At 61.4% G+C, this 18855-nt stretch overlaps 1 protein-coding gene across 1 annotated transcript; it reads left to right on the forward strand.

Annotated features, from left to right (window-relative positions):
* Nucleotides 1-1438: 1438 nt before the first annotated feature.
* On the forward strand, nucleotides 1439-18424 carry VOLCADRAFT_119505 (uncharacterized protein; the record flags this gene model as incomplete). The annotated part of the gene is made up of 16 exons (XM_002956612.1): nucleotides 1439-1519; nucleotides 1976-4579; nucleotides 4898-5842; nucleotides 6023-7000; nucleotides 7481-7625; nucleotides 7974-8541; nucleotides 8798-8960; nucleotides 9430-9618; nucleotides 10041-10162; nucleotides 10591-10795; nucleotides 11121-11380; nucleotides 11507-14127; nucleotides 16992-17053; nucleotides 17102-17278; nucleotides 17502-17510; nucleotides 18320-18424. The coding sequence occupies 16 exons, from the start codon at nucleotides 1439-1441 to the stop codon at nucleotides 18422-18424; spliced, it is 9234 nt and encodes a 3077-aa protein (XP_002956658.1).
* Between the last annotated feature and the right edge of the window lie 431 nt (nucleotides 18425-18855).

Here is an 18855-nt window from a genome sequence, read left to right on the forward strand (position 1 = left end):
TTTGCTTTCGCGCCAAAACAGCCGCACATTATGCAAAAGAGGGAAAGACATAGATGTCCTGCATGCATAATTTTGCCGTGCGTGCACTGGCGGAACAGGTTTCGCCCACTTTTAACCTGGGCCATGGTGCATCATCAGTACGGTTACTATGCGGCACGTCCGTGTTCTGCTGTTTGACAGCAAGGCCCAAGATATTGTTGAGGTCGTTACATGTCGCGAGGCCTGGACGAGCGCAGTTTTTGGCAACTGCCAGGGCTAACGAACACAACTGACCGCGGCTAGAAGCCCTCGTAACACCGTAGTAGCAGAGGTGTATTGCGTCAAATGCAAACGCAGCAGTCGGAGTTAAAAATTGCCAAGCTTACGCAAGATTCTTTCTGGGCTGGCGGCTGCAAACTTCCAGGAAACTTGTCAGGCGCGCCGTGCGATGACCGTTGCAATGGGAGCTCTCAAAACGCGCACGCTCGCCGTACTGCCGCACATTGTCCCAGGTTGGCCATGGAATGAAGCGATTCAGCTTAATGTGAAAATACACTGATGCAGAGCTCGAGAGATTGTGCATGCTTGTATTCATACTCCACTGCTCTGCTATGCGCGTTGGCGCAACCGTGTGCAACCCTATGCAGTTTCACGCTGCAGTCTAACTTTACATTAGTGGCCCTGGGCAAGAAATTAAAGAGGTCACTGCTTAAAAAGGATTGCTTGCAAATCCGTGAGGCGCTGACTGCAGACAGCCGATTGGCATCTCCTTCTATGCTGAGACACGTTGAAGGCATATATATCCTGCATTTGTTTTGAAGCTTGCTCCTGTGTTGGAAGGGCCTCGACAAAGGTACGGCGCGTGCGGTCTGTTTCTCTCGGATGGCACCGAAATGTTGCCTCTCAGATTCGTCCATAACATATCACACATATTCCTGTCACAGGGGTGGCATAGTGGTATCGTCGGCCTGTGCTGTGAATTCCCTCACGCTTCCTTGTTGCAAACTACCGTTTCCTTTGCATAAAACTGGTATCAGGCTCGCACATCGGCAAGTCAAGGAGCCTCCAGAGAAGGGCGCGGTGTGGTGGACTCGTCAAACGAGCAGCCTGGTAAGTTGGCCCTTTGCAAGTTGAGTGCAAGCCTGCGCAACACCGCGATTCACGACATGCTGGGCTTCAAGGAACATCTGTGAAGAGGCATTCTGGTTTGTGCCAGCCGCCGGGTTGTAGGCGCGCACACGGGAAGGGCGAGGTTCCTCGTGCGCTTTGGCAAGCTCAGCAAATACATCTTGCTTTTTGCTATGCACGCATTCCAAGTTTAAAAATGCATCTTCTTGTCCATTCTCCTGGCAGAAGCGCGGCCTCCCCGGCTTTTGCGCAACCATGCACTTGGGCGGCAGGCTGGTGTTCATCACAGCCTTTCATTGAGCATCAAGATAGGGCTGACTGGACATGCAGAATGACCCCTGGCGAAGATGAGCGGCTTGTTGAAGATGGCAAAATTGACGGTCCCAGACCGCCACTTACGCGTGCGGCGAAGGTGCGGACGAGAGCCTTGCAGCGGGCAAAGGCAAAAACCTCTGCGTGTAACAGCCTAGTCAGCGCTTATGAAGTAATTTGTACGGCGTACAGGCTGGGTGAAACACAAACGCGTCGTACGGCTTATTTCCCCGATGACCATCACACTGAGGGTGGAGGCAATTCGCTTTCGTTGGTTTGACTGGATTTTCTTAATGATTGTAATCTGCGTTCCACCCAGTCGAGAGTGACCACCGAAGAAGCGAAGCGTCAAGCGGTCAAAGATTTGAAGTCCAAAGTCTGGGGCGTGGCAGTATGCCAGTTTACAGCACGTGTTCAGCCGTTGCACTGGCTTGCTGCGCGGATAGCACCCGCATCCCCTCCTTAACCTTATGCTGCCATCAGAGTGTCCTAAACTATGGCTTACCTTCCCCAGCAGGCGCTTCGCGGTGCGGATATGCACCCTTATCAACACCAGCCGTCAGGTCCAAAGCACACCGTGGGTGCCTCACAACAGCAGGCACAGTCTCGCAAACACGATTACGAATCGAATGGACTGCAGCTGTTGGCAGATTACGATTCCGCTTCTGCTTCTGACGAACAAACCGGAGGGGAACTCCAGGGCCAGGAGCAGGCCTCTTCTCCCAGGGCCATTGCCGGCAGTGCAGCGGCAACCGCGGCGGCTGCTGAACCGGCAGATCAGCGGGAAGAGGGCGGCGAGCCTATTACGTCTTGTGTCGGGGTAGAGTTGTGCACTGACAATGGACCCACGCCTCGGCAAGAGGCCTCTACTCTAGCCTGCGGGCCTATACCTGCCGCACTGGTCCCACAAGTGGCGGCGCCCCCTGCAGCGGAGGGGCTGGAGGACGCCAAGGAAAGAAGGATTGGCAGTGAGAGGGACAGGCGGGCATCGGAAGACCACCAGCCTGCGGCAAGTGCAATGGAAAATGACTTTCCGACGGCAGCTACAGCTGCGCAAGAATCTCCTGAGCAGCAGCAGCCCGCGGAGGTGGTCCCGCCGTCGGGGCACTATCCTACGGAGCAGCCGTTGGAGGAGGCACCGAATGGGGACGAGCACGCTGTGTCGCAAGCGTCCCCTGCTCTTCAGGACTTAAAGGACGCTCAGGCGGCAATGCCAGACATGGCTCCTGGTCAGGTGGCGAAACGGGATGAAGCCGCGGTCGTTGAGCAATTCACAGAGGCGGGGCCAGACGGGGTGGGAGAGCAGCGACTAGCACAGGACGTGGACCATGCTACACAGCAGGAGCGAGCCGTGCTGCCTCTGGGTCAGGAGCCCCTCGCCCGACAGCAGGTGTTGGCCCCGTTGCCGGTGGTTCCACCACCACCCGAACAGGAGGAGCTAGTCCGCACGGGGCAGCTCCTATCTGCCGTTAAAGCGCAACCCGTGCAGCAGGGGGCCGCTGCTTCAGCACCTGAACAGGAGCAGCAGCAAGCCGCAGTGCTGCAGGGGGGGTTCAATGACCAGGAACAGCAGCTACTGCAGCGGCAGCAGCCTCCATGTGGGCGTGACGAAGCCTCAGCAGGGAGCCGAGAGCAGGCTGGTGAAGAGGGAGCCGGGCCTGCGCCTGCGCAGGGTGGCCTTAATGACCCCAGCCCTGATTGGAGGATCCAGATCAAGGGTGAAAGCAACGAGCAAAGTCGGGAGGAGGGTCGGGGGCAACCTAAGGATGGGGACCAGGTCCACGACGGGGACGCGAGTAGCGGCGATGGCCAGCGCCATGATCAAGCTGATCAGCTGCAGGGGGTTGCGCAGGAGGAGGCCCGTGGGAGCCCGCAGCCCATGGAGATGGATCCGCCGCCGGCGCGAACGTCAGCGCCTCAGCAGCAGGAACCTGAACAGCAACAGCAGCGGGCGAGCGAGGATCAGCACCAAAAACAGGATCAGGAGGAAAACGAAGAGCAGCAGCCGAAGAAGGAGGCGCCGGAGCCGGTCAAACAGGCGCAACCTCCGCGGGTGAAGTCTGAGCCTGAAGGGAAGGAGAAGCCGCCGGCTAAGGGGAAGCATGCAAGCGGGGCAGAGCCCAGGCGGGGCCAAGGTCAGCGGCAGACCAGGGCGGCGGCAGCGGTGGCTGCCGCTGCTGCAGCCGCCCTGGCGCCGTCGGGACGGCCGGTGCGGGCTGCTGCGGCCAACGCCAAGTTCTCCATAACACTGATGGGCCCAAACCGCGAGCAAGTCATGGCCATGATGGCGTATGACCTTTGGCCGACGGAGGACTTGCCACCGCCGCCGCCGCCAGCGCAGCAGCAGGAAACCTCACCGGGTGTCGCCGGCCGCCAGGGCAGCGCCAGCCCCGATGCAGCGGCTGCTGTTGCGAGGGGTGGCGGCGACGGACCGCCGCCAGCGAAGCGGGTGAAGCAGGAGCGCGGCACAACTGTCGTGTCAGCACCGGCAGAGTCCTCCGGGGCACCCTCTCCTACGACCGCGACGCCGTCAGAAGCCACTGCGACTGCCAGCGGTAGCGGTGCCAAGCGCGGCTGCAAGACCGGCACCGCTGGCTCAGCGGGGGCCCGCGCCGTCGCCGCCGGTGACGCTGTGGCCTCCGTTGGCAGCAAGCGCCCCGCTGACGGATCCGCAAAGCCCCTTTCCAAGTCCCCCAAGCTCAACGCCGTTGCCACCCCGTCTGCCAAGCCTAGCGGTCACAAGACCGAACCGAACTCAGCCATCGCTGACGACGATGTAAGCAAAAAGTCTGCCGGGGCCGCTGGCGACGGCAGCCCTATCACCACTGCCGCGGCTGCGGCTTCCAACACTCCAAAGAAGCCCTCTCGTAAGCAGAAACAGCCAGCAGAGGCCGGAGGCGGGGGTCGAGGCGGAGGAAGCGGCAGGCGTGGAAGTGCAGGGCGTGGCGCGAAGGTTGACCATGGGGGCCCGGGACGGGGGGACTTTGTGGAGTATTCGCCCTGGCTGGACGGGGGTCCCGTTAAACTGGATGAGTTGCAGACGGAGTTTGTCCGGGAGCTGTGTCGCAGCATCTTCCACGAGCGGGAGCAGGCGCCGGTGAACGCCAAGGCGCTGCTGCGGTGTCGCGGCATGCAGGGCAAAAAGATCGAATATCGCAAGGTGCGGCAGAAAAGCAGTGGTGCAAGAGGCGCCATATCCATCATCCTTTGCATTTCCCATTGCCGCGGTTGCGGTTGGGCATGCGCGCATCACAGCTCTCGCACCCGCAGGCGCGCACTTTTCCACATTGGTTTCCTATGTTTTTTTTTCACTCTACACAATATTGCAATTTCCAGGATTTCCTTGATACGAACTCCCGGGCCCGTTCCGTTTGGGACTTTTCCCGGGTCGGCTGTTTCTTCCCTCGGTAATTCATTAACTGATGAGCATGATGCCCGTCCAACTTCCCGCATCCTTGGCTCCGCACGACACACGCAGCGCGACGGCAGCGGCAAGTACCTGCCAGTTCATTACGCCAACATCATGGAGCGTGGGCAGGTGGCCTGCCTCTGCAGCGTCTGCGACGGCAAGCGGCGCTTCTCCCTCACGGAGTTCGAGGTGCACTGCGGGGGCTCCCACAAGAAACCCGCGGACCACACCTACGTGACGGAGCTGCGTCTCAACCTGCGTGATCTAGGTAGCATGGCGTGTCGCTGTCTGGGGCCATCGTATACCACGGCAGCGGGCAGTGGCGGTGGTAGCGGCAACGGCTGTGGCAGCGGAGTTGCTGCCGCCGCCGCTGACGCTTCTGGCGGTGGTGGTGGCAGTGGAGCCGCCCGCGCCGGACAGTCGACGCCGGGTAGCCCTACGGGGATAGGGGCGAATGTGAGTGGGCCGGCTGCAGCAGCCGGAGCACGTGCAGTGGCTGCGGCGGCGGCAACTGCTGCCGCTGCTGCTGCAGCGGCTGCTGCTGCAACCGCGGCGGCGGCGGCGGCGGCAACGCCGGCATGCAGCAGCCAGCGCTCCCCGCCGGCGCCGTCGAACACCACAGCAGCAACTGCAAAGTCAGTGGAGGCGGCGGCTGAACCCGCAAGCACAGCCACCGTGGCGGCCAGGACTGCCGCCGCTCGGGTGCCCCCGGCGGCCAACGCAGTCGATGATGAAGTCACGACCGAGACGGCGAGCACGGAGACGGCGTCAACGGCGAAAGCAGGGAAGGAGGAGGACGAGGTGGAGGGCACGGTGGGGCCGTCGCTGGGAGAGGCCAAGGTGGAGCCGGTGGACTCGGCACAGCGTCGGACGGCGTCGGGGGCGGCAGTATCGGGACCGGATCCATCGTCCGAGGAGCGCCCGACGGTTCCTGAGGGGTCCTGTACGGCCTGCCGTCGAGCATTGCCGCCAGGCTACAAGGACTTGGCTTCCTGCAAAGCCTCCGCGCCGCAGGTACATACACCCGATGCCGCCCGTACCTCTTACCTATCTTTCTTTCTTGCCCTGCCACAGGTTTTGTTCGTTGCTTTTCCCTGACACCTGACGAGGATGAACACCGGAAAGCTCATACGCGCGTGTGTATTTATTTGCGTGCCTCTGTGCGCCGTGCGCCTGTCCTGCCGCCACGCGCAGGTCCTGCACTGCTCCTCATGTGGCGGTTATTGCCACGCGTCATGCGCCTCCACGGTCGGGTTGTCGCCAGGAGGCAGCCAGGAGCCCGCCTGGCAATGTCCCGCATGCCGTCAAGCCTCCGCCAAGAAGCGCGTCAAGCGGCCCAACACGGCGTTTGTAGAACGTGATGTGGGCCTGGACGTTGGAGGCAGAGGGCGGGGCCGCGGCCGCAGCCGCAGCGCCGGTAGGGTGGCGGCGGCGACGCCGCCGCCGGTATGCGCCGGGCGTGGGCGCGGTCGCGGCAGCAGCGGCGCAGCGACATACAATCGGGCGCAGTTGACGGAGGCATTTTTCAAGGCACGTGTGGCGTGCTTCAAAGCTGACGGCGCCGCGCCAACCGCAAGTGGCGGCGGCGCGTCGGCATCCGCCGTCACTGTCTCAGCGACAACGGCGGCGGCGACGACGACGGCGGATGAGGTTGGAACCGAGACGGTGAAGGGATCCGGAGCTGCCGCCACCGCCTGTGATAGCCGCGACAGCGGCGGCAAGGGCTCCAACCTTGCGCAAGCTCGGGCAGCGGCGACGTCGGGGCCGCGTGGGGCCGCTGCGGCTGTCGCCGCCGCTCCCGCATCACACAAACACCGTGAATGGGAGGCAGAGGACGGCGGAGAGGACGAGGAGGAGGAGGACGAGGGGCAGGAGGAGGAAGACGGAGTTGGCGAGGAGGTTGAAGAGGACGAGGAAGATGAGGACGATGATGAGGATGATGAGGATTACAATGGCAATCAACGCCGACGCAAGCGTGTCAAGGCTGCTAGCGCGCCGACGAAGCTGGCCTTCGCAATGCCTGCGGCCCGCGGTGGCGGTGGTGGTGGTGGTGGCCGTATTCAGATGTCCCTCCCGATGGGTATGCGTGCCTCTGCTGCTCGCACGTCGGCGTCGCAGCGGAGACCCATTCGCAGCAGGACGCTGTTTGACGGCGGTCCTGACAGCCTGCAGGTGCGTGTGTCTGTATGTCTTGTCCTTGTGTGTACTAGGTACGTTTGCACGTATGTATGTCTCAATGGGATGGAGGAACTTGTGCGTGCTTGCACACGCGGGGTGCAGTTACTCGCGGGTCCCCCAGTAACGCGGTCCCGTCCCGTCACCAATCCAAACCCGGCGATGGACAGTAGGGAGCCCATAGGGGCCCCTCTTTACCATCTCTCCTCCCCTTCCTCGCCTCCGCTCTGCTACCATGCTCCTGTCCGCACCCCTCCCAAACTCCTTGATGCAGCTGGTGCTTCGGACGTCTCGTGTCAGAAGCCGTCCCTCTGCTTCTCTCTTGCATATGGGCATTGCTGGTTTCCCCTTCAGCTGCTCCTCCCCCCGCTGGCCATTACCCTCCATGAATCTCACCTGGACCCTCCCCCGCCGCCGCCCCCGATCTTGCGGTCCCCCCTGGACTCCCTCCTCTCCCTCCGCTCACCCTGCCGTTAGGACGGGGAGCGGGTGCACTACACGATTCAGGGTCAGCGCCTCCTCAGCGGTACGGTGGTCATTGTGCAGCGCACTGCCGGCAGCGGCATCCTCTGCGACTGCTGCAGCAAGGTCATCAGCGCGTCGGCCTTCGAGTCGCACGCAGGTAGGTAGGGGGAAGGAGGAGCAGGAGTGGAGAGGTGGGCCGAGGTTGGATTAAGGGGCTTTGGGTGGCGGGGTTGAGTATGAAATGGTTAGTAGAGGAGGTGCGGGTCTTGTGTGAACGGGCCGGGGAAGGGAACGGTGCCTGGTCTTCTCTTAAAAATAGCTTTTCCCAAAAAGGCTTTTCGCACCTAAGGACATCGTCGCAATCGTGTCGTAACCATTGCCACCATTACAGTCATCAGCACGACCTGGTGCATGTGGGTAATGTCCATCCCTTTCCTTGTGGGCATCTGCAATCCATACTTTTCTCCATTTCCGCGCGCGCCCTCGTCGTCCAACCACTCCTCAGGCCACAAGCACCGCAGGAATCCCTACGAGTCCATCATGACGGACAACGGCACGACGCTGAAGAGGATCGCCGAGAGGATTACGCCGCCCCTGGCCCCGGCTGCGACAGTGAAGGCGAAGGCAGAGCCCACCGCAACCACCACGACGGGGCCAGCGGGATGTACGGCGGCTGGGCTCGCGAGCCCGGCCGCACCCGCGTCGGCGACACCTCCAAAGGCGACGGCCACCACACCGTCAAAGGCGACGGCGATGGCGACGCCGCGATCGCAGCACAAGCACGCTGCGCCTGCCACGAGCTCCGCCGGGGTGGAGGCGGGGACCTCCCACGACGGGGAGGCGGGGACGCCGCTGCCGCAGGTCTCGCAGCTACCTCCCCGCTCCAACATTTCCCCCGCAAAGGCAGCGGCTGCCGCTGCTGCCGCTGCGGCGGCGGCGGCAGCGGCTGCGGTGGCTCGTGCGGAGGCCGGCTCCAGCGTTCCCGACACCGCTCACGCCGTTGGCGAGGGCGGCGAGGACTGTGAGGGCTGCTCCGACAGCGTCACGCTAACGGGCAGAGACGAGGAACACGTGTAGGTGCCTACCTAGGCATCTGGGCATCGGGCAAAAGTAGCATGATCACTTAATGCATACACAGTACATGTCGCAATCAACAATGATACCCAATGCTCCTCCTCGTCGCCACCTTCTCGTCCTCTTGCCCCTTATATGCCCCCCAACTAAACACATATATACAGACAGACAGACAGACAGACAGACACACGTACGCACACCCCTCCAACTATACATACACACATACACACGCCATGATGGTCCTCCGCACCGCAGCTCCGAGGCCCTGGCTGCCGACCTGGCCAGCAGCTGTGTGCTTTGCCACCAGCCCGAGTTCGACCGGGAGGGCTTCAGCGACCAGACGGTGCTCATTTGCGACCAGTGTGAGAAGGAGTACCACATCGGTTGCCTCCGGAAACACAAAATGGTCGATATGCAGGTAGGTACATGTGTGCATGTGTGCGGTTTTTTTTACATTAATCTTGAGTGCCGCGATACGGGAAGAAGCCGAAGTGGGTGCACGATTAACACTGTACCGATGTGAGCTCCGTAGTTACCAGCGACGTGTATAATATGCCGTTTACGTAAAAGCACTGTAGACATAGCTGCGTGAGTCTTCCAAGAAGATGTTGAACAGAAGCGATGTACTGATACCAAGTGCCAATATATGTGCGCATGACGTGGCGGTGTCGTGGGTTCGAGCCTGCGTGCGGCACTGGTAGATCTCGTGAAAAAATTTTACATTCCACAAGCAGCCCAAAACAAATAACGCAATACATGGCCTGCTAGAGCTTCGGTGCTTGGCTGCGGTGGTCATAAATGATGGTGTGCGAATATATGCCAATCCTCTCGGCGCTTGTTGTATGTATATGTGTGTGTGTGTCTCTCTCTCTCTCTCTCTCCTGCAGGCGGTGCCCGAGGGTGAGTGGTTTTGCAGCGACGAGTGCGTGAGGATCCGGGAGCTGCTGACCAAGTCCCTGGAGGAAGGGGAGACGACCATGTCCGGCAACCCCGCGTACCGCTGGCAGTTCATACGGGGGCGGGACGGCACCAAGGCCACGGCACGGGCGCTCAAAACGGTGCTGGAGATTCTGCAGGTGCGTGTGGATGATGGCCTTGCTGCAACCTGCCTCACCTCGCCGAGGCAGGCAGGCCGGCTACAGGACCGTGGCGTGTCTGTATGTCTGTGTGTGCGTGTGCCTGTTGATGTGGCTCAGGAAATGATGGAGGAAAGGTGGTTTGCCGGACGTTCATGGTATTTGCAAGGTCTCGTTTCCCCCGGCCTGTAACGATACGCGGCATTTGCCATCCTATTGGGGCGGGGAAGGGATCCCACCGCGCGGTCAATTTCGTGACGAGAGAAAACTGTAAGAAGCGGCGGGCCTGAATGACCCCTTGTGTCCCCTCTGGCCCTCGTCTACTGGGTTCTTCCGCTTCTTCTTCTCCCGCCCAATCGCCCTGTGGTAGTTTGACCTCCCCCTTCCCCCCTCGCCACTCCTGTCCTGTCCTGTCCCGCCAGGAGTCTTTCGACCCGATCATCGACAACGGCAGCGGGGAGGACCTGCTGCCCCGCATGGTGCATGCCGAGTCGGCTGGGGACTACGACTTCCAAGGGATGTACTCCATACTGCTGCGTTACAGGTACAGGGTGGCGGTGTGTGTGTATTTGTTGCATATTTTCACATTTGTTCATACTCCTTTCCTTTTTCCCAACCTGAACCCCTTTCCTTCCCCCGTTCCCGTTCTCCTTCCCGCGTGTGGTTCGTCTTTCCCCCGTTCACAATTACAGACGCGCAGCAGATGAAATTTGCCATTTCAATACTTTTTTCCTTTTTTCCTCTTTTGTCTATGGGTCTGCTACTCGTCTAGACTCTCTCCACGTGATCCGGTCCCGGGCTCTCCTCCCATGAAGAGCTTCCACCGCCACCACCACCACCATCATGTAACATGGCACAACGTAGACAACAGGCAAACACTTTGCCACCCCTCTTCCTCCCTCTTCCCATGCATTCTTCCCTCACCCCCAACATTGCTACCCGCTACCTCCCCGTGTTCTTCATTCGCCTCAGGGGCGCTGACAAGGAGGCCCGCGGTCGGCCCGTGCTGGCGGGTCTGGTCCGTGTGTTGGGCTCCAGTATGGCGGAGGTCCCGCTGGTGGCCACCCGCTACGACTGCCGCCGCCAGGGGCACCTGCGGGCGCTGGTGGAGGGGCTTAGACACAGGCTCATTGCTCTGGGGGTGCGGGCCATGGTGCTGCCGGCCACGGCGGATGCGGTGGGTGGGATGTGATGGAATGGGATGGGGTGGGGTGGAATGGGAGAGGGACGTGTGCGTGGGCTTGGCCTGTGCCGCCTGTTCTCCTTTAGCTTTTCACCCCTTCCCTCCTTCCTTACTCCACCCGCCCCTCTTCATAATGTGCGAATCTTATGAGCAGATAGAAATTGGTTTTGCTAAGGAACATATCGTAGTAGCAGGTAAATTTATAAAAAAACTTGGAAAAGAGATGGTGGCGGTGGCGGTGTTATGTCTATCATGTGGGGTAATGTTTTTGAAAACTAAATTTCTCCCTCCGAAACCTCCTTCTCGCCGTACACCGCAGCTTCCGGCTTGGCGCCAGCTCGCTTTCATGGACCTTGACGAGGGCTCTGTCCGTGTGGCGCGAGGCGAGCACCGGATGATCATCTTCCCGCACACCAGCGTGGTGGTTCGTCAGCTCATCCGCGTACCCGGTCACGACTCTCAGCAGCTGCCCTCCGCGCACCAGGCCGCCGACCCCGCGTTTGCCGATGCGTTCGCGGCCGCGCTGGAGGATGCGCGCAAGGCGAGCGGCGTCGAGGTGGCGGAGAGCGACGCGCGCGTGTATCGCGCCATGGAGGAAGCGGCGGAGGCAGCGGCGGCTGCTGCTGCCACCGCCGCGCTGGAGGGTGGAGGCCGGGGCCGCGGCCGTGGGCGCGGCCGCGGTCGCGGCCGGTGGGGTGCACGCAGCGCCGCCACGGTAGAGGCAGTGGCGGCAGCCGCCGCTACCTCTACCGGCGGCAGCGGTGGCCTCGGGATGGGACTCGGCTTGGGCATGGAGCTAGGTGTCGTACCAATGGATGTCGACATGGAAGCCGAGGCCATGTCGATTGACGAGATGTACGAGATGCATCTGGGGTTGCCTGCCGCACCATCGCTGTCGCTGGGCGTCGGTGATGATGTGCTGGCGGCGGCACAGCCGTCAGGTGGCGGCCGCAGCCGGGGGCGGGGACGCGGCCGCGGCCGCGGCCGCCGTGGCCGGGCTTACGTTGTGGCTGCGGATATACTGGGTCCTGGTCACACACACGAGGACATAATGGCGTACGCGAGGGACCCGTCGTACAGTGATGACGACGACGATGAGGACTACGGACGTAACTCCCGGGGCGGCTACGGAGGGCGGTGGAAAGGTCGCGGCCGCGGGCGAGGCCGTGGACGCGGGCGGGGCCGAGTAGTGCGCGGGAGAGGGCGGGGTCGGGGTCGGGGTCGGGGGGGACGGGGACGCATGAGCGGCGGCGGCGGTGCGGATGGAGTCGACGGGGAACACGAGTACGGCGAAGGTGCAGAGGAGGAGGGTGACGATGACGGGGAAGGGGAAATCGAAGGGGATGAGGACAGCGAGGAGGCAGCACATGAGGCCTGGCATGCCTTTGCGCACGGCGGTATCGACTGTGTGATGGCTGACGGGGAGGCTGCCCTGGCGGCGGCAGCAGTGGTGGGCCAGCCTGCTGCAACGACGGCACGCTTGATGGCGCAGATGCCGATGCAGGGCGCAATGGTCGCCGCGGCACAGGCTGCCGCGGCAGCCGCCGTCGGTCGGCACACCGTGCAAAGCGGCGTCGGCGTCGCCATGCACCAGCACCAGCAACACCCCCATGCGCATGTATCGCCGCCGCCGTACATGCCGTACAGCAGTCAGCAGCTGCAGCAGCAGCAGCAACGTAGGTCCGACAACGGGCTGCCGGGACTCCCACACTACCCGCACCACCACCATCCGCATCACCACCACCTTCACCACAATCATCAGACCGCTCTCCAGCAGCAGCAGCAGCAGCATCACCATCAACAACAACATCCACAACACTCACAGCAGCAGCTTGCAAATGGGTCTGCTGGCGGTATGTTCGAGGCCCCCAGCCACACATCTGCGGCAATGGACCTCCATGGACCGCACACCATTCCGCAGCCATCTCACCATCAACTGTCGTACCAGTACGGCAGCCAGCAACCGCACCAGTTGGCGCACCGGCGGCTGTCTGGCGATGGCGGAGTGTCGTCCTCCAGGGGGGCAGAGGACACGGTGCCGATGGGACTGCCAGGCGGCAATGTTGGTGGCAGCGCTGGAACGGGTGGCGGCACCGGTGGACCTGTCTCTCATGCCGCCAAGTACAAGAGAGCCCTGGAGCAGTTCCAAGCATCTCAGCAGCAGCAGCAGCAACAATCATTGCACTTGGCGAGCTACCAGCGCAATTCGCTGCTTGGTGGCGCAAGTGGTGGCGTCACTGGCGGAGCCGCAGCTGCGGCGGCGGCGCTGGCTGCGGGCGCTGCGGGCGTCGGCGCGACTTCAACTGGTTGGGCGACGGCGGCGCAGCAGCAGCAGCAGCAACAACCCTGGCCGCTGCAGGAGCAGCAGCAGCAGCAGCGGGGGCTGCAGCACTACGGAGCAACCTCATTCGGGGTTTCCTCAGCCTCGGCTCAGCAGCAGCAGCAGAAGCAGCAGTTAGGTCTCCAGGCCGCCCAGGCAGCGGGTACCGGCGGTCTGGATGGCTGGGGTGCGGCGGCCTCCCGCGCCTTCCCGCCGCCGTCTAGCCACCAGCACAACCCTCACGCTTCTATCCTGCAGGGTCGCTCCATACACCATCACCACCAGCCACAGCAGCAGCAGCAACAACAGCAGCCGCTATCTCAGGGCCTTGTAGGCTCCCACTACCATCATGCGCATTTCCATGGCGCTGGAGCGGCGACTACCAGCGGTGGTGGCGGTAGCGCCGGTAGCACGCACCATCCGTCGCTGATGCAGGGGCAACAGCAGCAACAGCAGTCCCTGTGGGCCGCAACGCAGCAGCAGCAACAGCAGCAGCAACAGCCTGGACAGCAGTACCATCAGCAGCACTCTTCGCCGCTGGCAATGGCGGCAGCGCCGCCGCCGCCGCAGCCGTCTTCTCAGTCTTCCGCAGCTCAGGTCCAGCAACAGCATCAACAGCAGTCAACTGCTGCAAGCTGGGGTAATGCCGTTGTCGACCAGCCGTTTCACGAGCGTTTAGCCGCGATTCAGAGATACCAGCAGCAACAGCAACAAAAGCAGCCGGGCTCCTGCGGGGCCTTGCCCACGCAACAGCAGCAGCAGCAGCAGCAACAGCAGCACGCGCACTCTCAGGCGCACTCGCACCCGCACTCACAGCTGCAAGGCGCACACCTCGCGGGGGGCTACCTGGGGCAAGGCCAGGACGCCGGGCCGTCCTTCGGCTCCCAACTGCACCAACAACAGCAACAGCACCAACAACACCAGGCGCAGTTGCAAATGCAGCAATACCACTATCACCAGCAGCAGCAGCACATGCATGTCGGTAGTGGCGGGGGCGGGGGTGGCGGTGGGGGCGGCCTAATCAGTGGTGGAGCTGGAGGGCTGTCTGCTGCTACTGGAGGGTACGCTCATAGAGGCATGATGCCACCTGGCTTGGATTAGGTCTCGACTGTTGCCCAGAGGCCCTTGGGCTTCGCTCGGCAGCACGTAGCGCGTGGTGGTGCAGTTGCGGGTGGTGGAGCAGGGGGAGGAGGAGGAGAAGAGGAGGGATGTACGTGAGCCAGCCGAGGACTCGCAGTGATGATTTGCGGACCGGCGGACCGGGGGTTGGCGGCGCACCTGAGCTGGGCGCGGTGGCGGTGTTGGTGGCGGTTTTCAAGGGTGGCGCTGCATCATCATGGAAACGGCTGTGGCTGTGTGATGACGATTGTGATGGGAGTGATGGAGATGATGGGGGTGATTTGCTCCGGAGGCAATGAAAGGACGGCGGTGGTAATGGTGGGGGTGGTGGGCAGAGGCACATACCTAGCGCGGAGGCAGGGGTGAGGGACAAAGGGACTTCCTGGGACCGACTGGGTGGCAACCGACCTGGAGAACCTGTCTGTTGAGTTTTGCACACCGTTGGATGTGGTGGTACCGTGTACGGGTTGCACATGTGCGGTGAGCTTTTGTTCGGCGGTGTGTTGATTGGTGCAGGTGCAGGTGGGCAGCGGTGGGTTTGGAGACACTGAAGGGGCTACTTGGGGGTGTGAGAGGGGGGACCTGAGGAGGCTGTGCTGACGGGGGTGTTGGTGGGTCCCGGGGGTTGGAGCCAGTGGCCCGAAGGCGTGAAGTCATGCATGGACAAGAGAGCTGTACGGCGGACGGGCATGGGTGTGGGGCGTTACATACCAGGTCATGAAATGCAGCGCTGCACGAGGCCTTGGAGCTTCACCACTTCACGATTGGTCATCGAGTATGCGATGTGCGTTTGGAAGCAGATGCGGTGTGTCATTGTTCCTTTTCTCCTCCTCCGGTTGTGTATTTGGGGTGCGAAAGCGTGGATATGGTGCAGGAGGGTGGTGGTGATGGTGGTGTATGTATGTGTGTGTGTGTGTGTGGATTGGGGGGCCCTAGAGACGTCCCCTGTTGGCGCGATAGAAACGTAGCACGTGTTCCCCGACAACAGACCAACATACACGTGAGCGACTTGGACGGGCTTTTACCTTTTTAAGTGGCCGCCGGGCGCTACTGCCGCCGAATTTTGATGCGCAGCAAAGTGGGTGAGCTGTCCCAGAGAGAGCAGCGGGGGCAAGAAATGCACCGGCGCCGTTAGCGACGCTCCGGACCTCATTCAGCTCAGACAGCTCCCAAACCAAGCCAGGTGGCTGTAACCACCCTGGGCATCAACACCCGGAGTTATTGAACCGCATGAGGAAACCGTGGCTTGGAGGGTTGTGCCCCAGGGACCTCTCCCTGGTTTAGGCATGTAGGCCTGGAATGGCCGCTGCACCATGCACCGTGCATCGTGTCGTGTGCCAAATTGTGTCGTATTTTTTCCTTCTGCTCGCGCCCCGCGTTGATCGAGAGGTAGCTCTCGACTTGTGTTCTGTGGTTTTATGTGGTGTGTGTTCGGTTGGTTGGGTGCATGGCGACGAGGTCTGGGGGGGGTGGGGAGAGCTGTAGTTACATCACCAACAGCTCTCCATAACACATGAGGAAGACAAGCTTGATGACATGTGCTTGTGGTGACTGTGCTGTGCTTGTTTGCTTGTGGCTGTCGTGACGTTGACGTTTAGACTTTTGTGGTATGCAACGTTCCTAGCTTCACCGGCCACCTGGCTTCGAAGGGCTTGTTAACGCAGCTGAGGCGAACGGCGGCGTCAATATGTTGCTGCCGATGCTCGCTTGCTGTTGCGCGCGGATAGGACATGGGTGTAGGCATGGAATAGACCCAGCACCATTTGAAGGGATTCCGGCTGTCCGGTATGTAAAGCCCCAAGTCGAGGAGCTAAATCTTGTGATGCTGCTGATGTTGGTGGTTGCGGTGATGTGAGTGAGGTGGTGGTGCGATGAGCTGGGCTGGATGCAAAGATAGACAAACAGACAGGCAGACCGCAGGTGCGTGGTTCGGCTTCACTTGATGACTGTGAGACCTTTTGTGTGCGTATGTATGTATGTATGGCGACCGATGCACCTTTCGGCAGTTGAATGAATGCCATGTTTCGTAGCGTGGGAACGTGTCGTGACATGCCTGGTCGCTTTTCGTCATAATGCGGCCATTGCTCCTTCCCGCTGAGACACGACCCGAACATGAGAAGTGTCCGTTTCGGCAGGTGGTTCAGAGACCAGAAGCTATCCACAACGCCGCAAATTTAATAACCGCCTACAACATTCTTTCCCAGCCTCTTGGGGCCTGCCTCTGCAAAACCAGCAGCACCAGCAGTGACAACAGTACCGAGGACGGCATAAAGGCACACGACAAAGAAGGTAAATGTAGCCGCCCCAAGATAAGAAAGTAAAAAAGCATTCCTGCAAAATCAACGAGACCCCAACAAGAACAAAACAAACGCGCCTCACGCACTTCACCCAACATCTTATCCGCGCTCTGCAACAGCGCTCTCTCCAACAACGTTGATTTGCGCGTTGTCATCTACAGCCAAACACCACCCGCAGTTGTGTCGTTGCTGCACATTCCTTCATGTACGCTCTCCCTTCCCCTATCTGGCCCCTCGCCTCCAAAGATACGCTTGATGTCCCCCTCCTGTAATCAGCCCAAACCCACTCTGCCCCCGCATGCCGACGTGCAGGGCCCCAGCAGAGCTTCCTCCTCCCCTCAGGCCCCACACCACCTACCAAAGCTAACCCCATCTGCGCCCTCACAGCCTCCACCTGCCGAGGACCCTATCTCGCTCCTCTGCCCTATTTGACCTTCTTGCCCTCCTCGTTCAGCAGTAGCTCAGCCGGCGCCGGCGGAGCCGAAGGCTCCAGTCCGACCTTTCCAGCGGTCGCGGGTGCCGCCGTCGCCGCCGCCGCCGCTCCCTTCCCTACCTTGCCTGCAGCAGCACCGCCAGCAGCAGAAGAGCCCATCCGTGGCGCCGGCATCGCCCCGGAGCCCACTGCACCGAGCTCCAGCTGTCGTACCCGGTCCCGTACGGCCATGTGTTCCAGCATCAGTTGGTAGAAACGATACAGCAGCCTGCAGCGCCACCGCACCCTCAAGAGCTCTTAATGGGACAGTGAGCGTCTCCGAAACCTCCGTCAGCCACCTGCGACCTGCCTGCCGCGACCCGACACCCCCTGGAGCTGATTTGGGTTTGAAACATCCTCCTCACTGAAAAAGGCCCTTGCCGGACGGCACAGGGGCACCACCACCACCACCACCACCATCACCACCTGGGCAGCTGTTCGGTACTCCGGCTGCCGCTTACTCCCTTCCGTCCCTCCCGGACTCACCCCCAGAGCAGAAACGTGAGTGCCGCGATCCAGAAATTGCGCTCCTGCACATACATACATACGCACGACGAATATAAATAGAGAGCAAATGGCCAGACATCTGTCGGCGTTAGCAGCATTTGCTGAAGAGGGCCGACCCCGCCGGGATGGTGAGCCGGAGAAGCTCAAGCCGGCGCCAGTGAGTGGGAAACGCATTATGCCCACGGGCTCCACGGGATCAGCCGCGCCAGGGAGCCCTCTCGACCGCAACCCACGGGCTGCACCCACACAGTCGCCACGAGGGGCTGAGGCCCAATGGCCGCCTTCCCGCGGAGGGGAAGAGGGGAGAACACATCAACAGCACAAAACCCGCGAATGCGGCCCCACCTGCCCGGGGGCCCGGTTGGGGAGCCGACGCCGGGGCGACGTTCCACTCTCCCCCCCGCGGTGTCCCCAGATGGGATTCCTCCCCACCGCCCTGGGCCCTTTCCCGGTCTCACCTCACGCCACCTCCTAGCCAGGATCGCCGTACGCTGGTTGGGAGTCAGGGCGGGGTCCATAGGCGCTCGCGACAGGTGGTACGTGCTAATGGCGCTGGCTGCGGTCCCAAGGGGGATATCGTGGGGAGGAAGATGGCGGCGCGGGCGGCACATGGACCACCGCAGTTCACCGTTCATTCCGGGAACCACCAGCTCCCCTTCCAATCCCCGTCCGCCGCCCCAACACCGACTCTGCCTACCCCCTCAGCCGCTCTTCCTCCCTCGCGGTTCAGAACTTTCGAATGTCGTGAATTTGCCACACACTTCTCCCCCTTCCCCTCCCCATCTCCTACTTCAATCTCCCAGCTACCCAGCTACCCGTCCTCCCCCCACCCCATTACCCAGCTCACCCCCAAACACCACGCCAGTCACCACCAGGGCCACATGGACCAGCTGCAACTGACCTCCTGAAAAAGCACCCGGGTTGCGTGGCCCCCCGGGGTGGGGGTGTTGGGGGAAGGTTGGGGGAAGGTTGGGAGGGGTTGGCGGATGACCGACAGGGCTTGCGACTCTGTGGTTAAATTGCCATGTTGTGTTGTGTTATTCGGTAAGAGGTAAAGAAACACAGAAGAGGGAGAAGCGATGAGGGACTTGAGGTGGCTGTGGCGCTGCAGCAGTTCCCAGCGAAAGTGGTACGCGGGTGGCCTCTGGCAGAAGAGGAGGGTGGGTCTGTAAGGTTATGAACCTAAAATCGGTCCGTTGTGTGTGGATGTAAATGTCGAATTAAGCACGCGTTGAATGAGGAAAAAAGGTCGCCTGCCGGTGCCGCGGCTAAGCAAGGCAGAAATTTTGGACAACCAGGACAGAGTAAGAAACAGCAGCACAGCACAGCATAGAGCACA

Source organism: Volvox carteri, assembly GCF_000143455.1.
Source record: "Volvox carteri f. nagariensis unplaced genomic scaffold VOLCAscaffold_63, whole genome shotgun sequence".
Classification (NCBI taxonomy): domain Eukaryota; kingdom Viridiplantae; phylum Chlorophyta; class Chlorophyceae; order Chlamydomonadales; family Volvocaceae; genus Volvox; species Volvox carteri.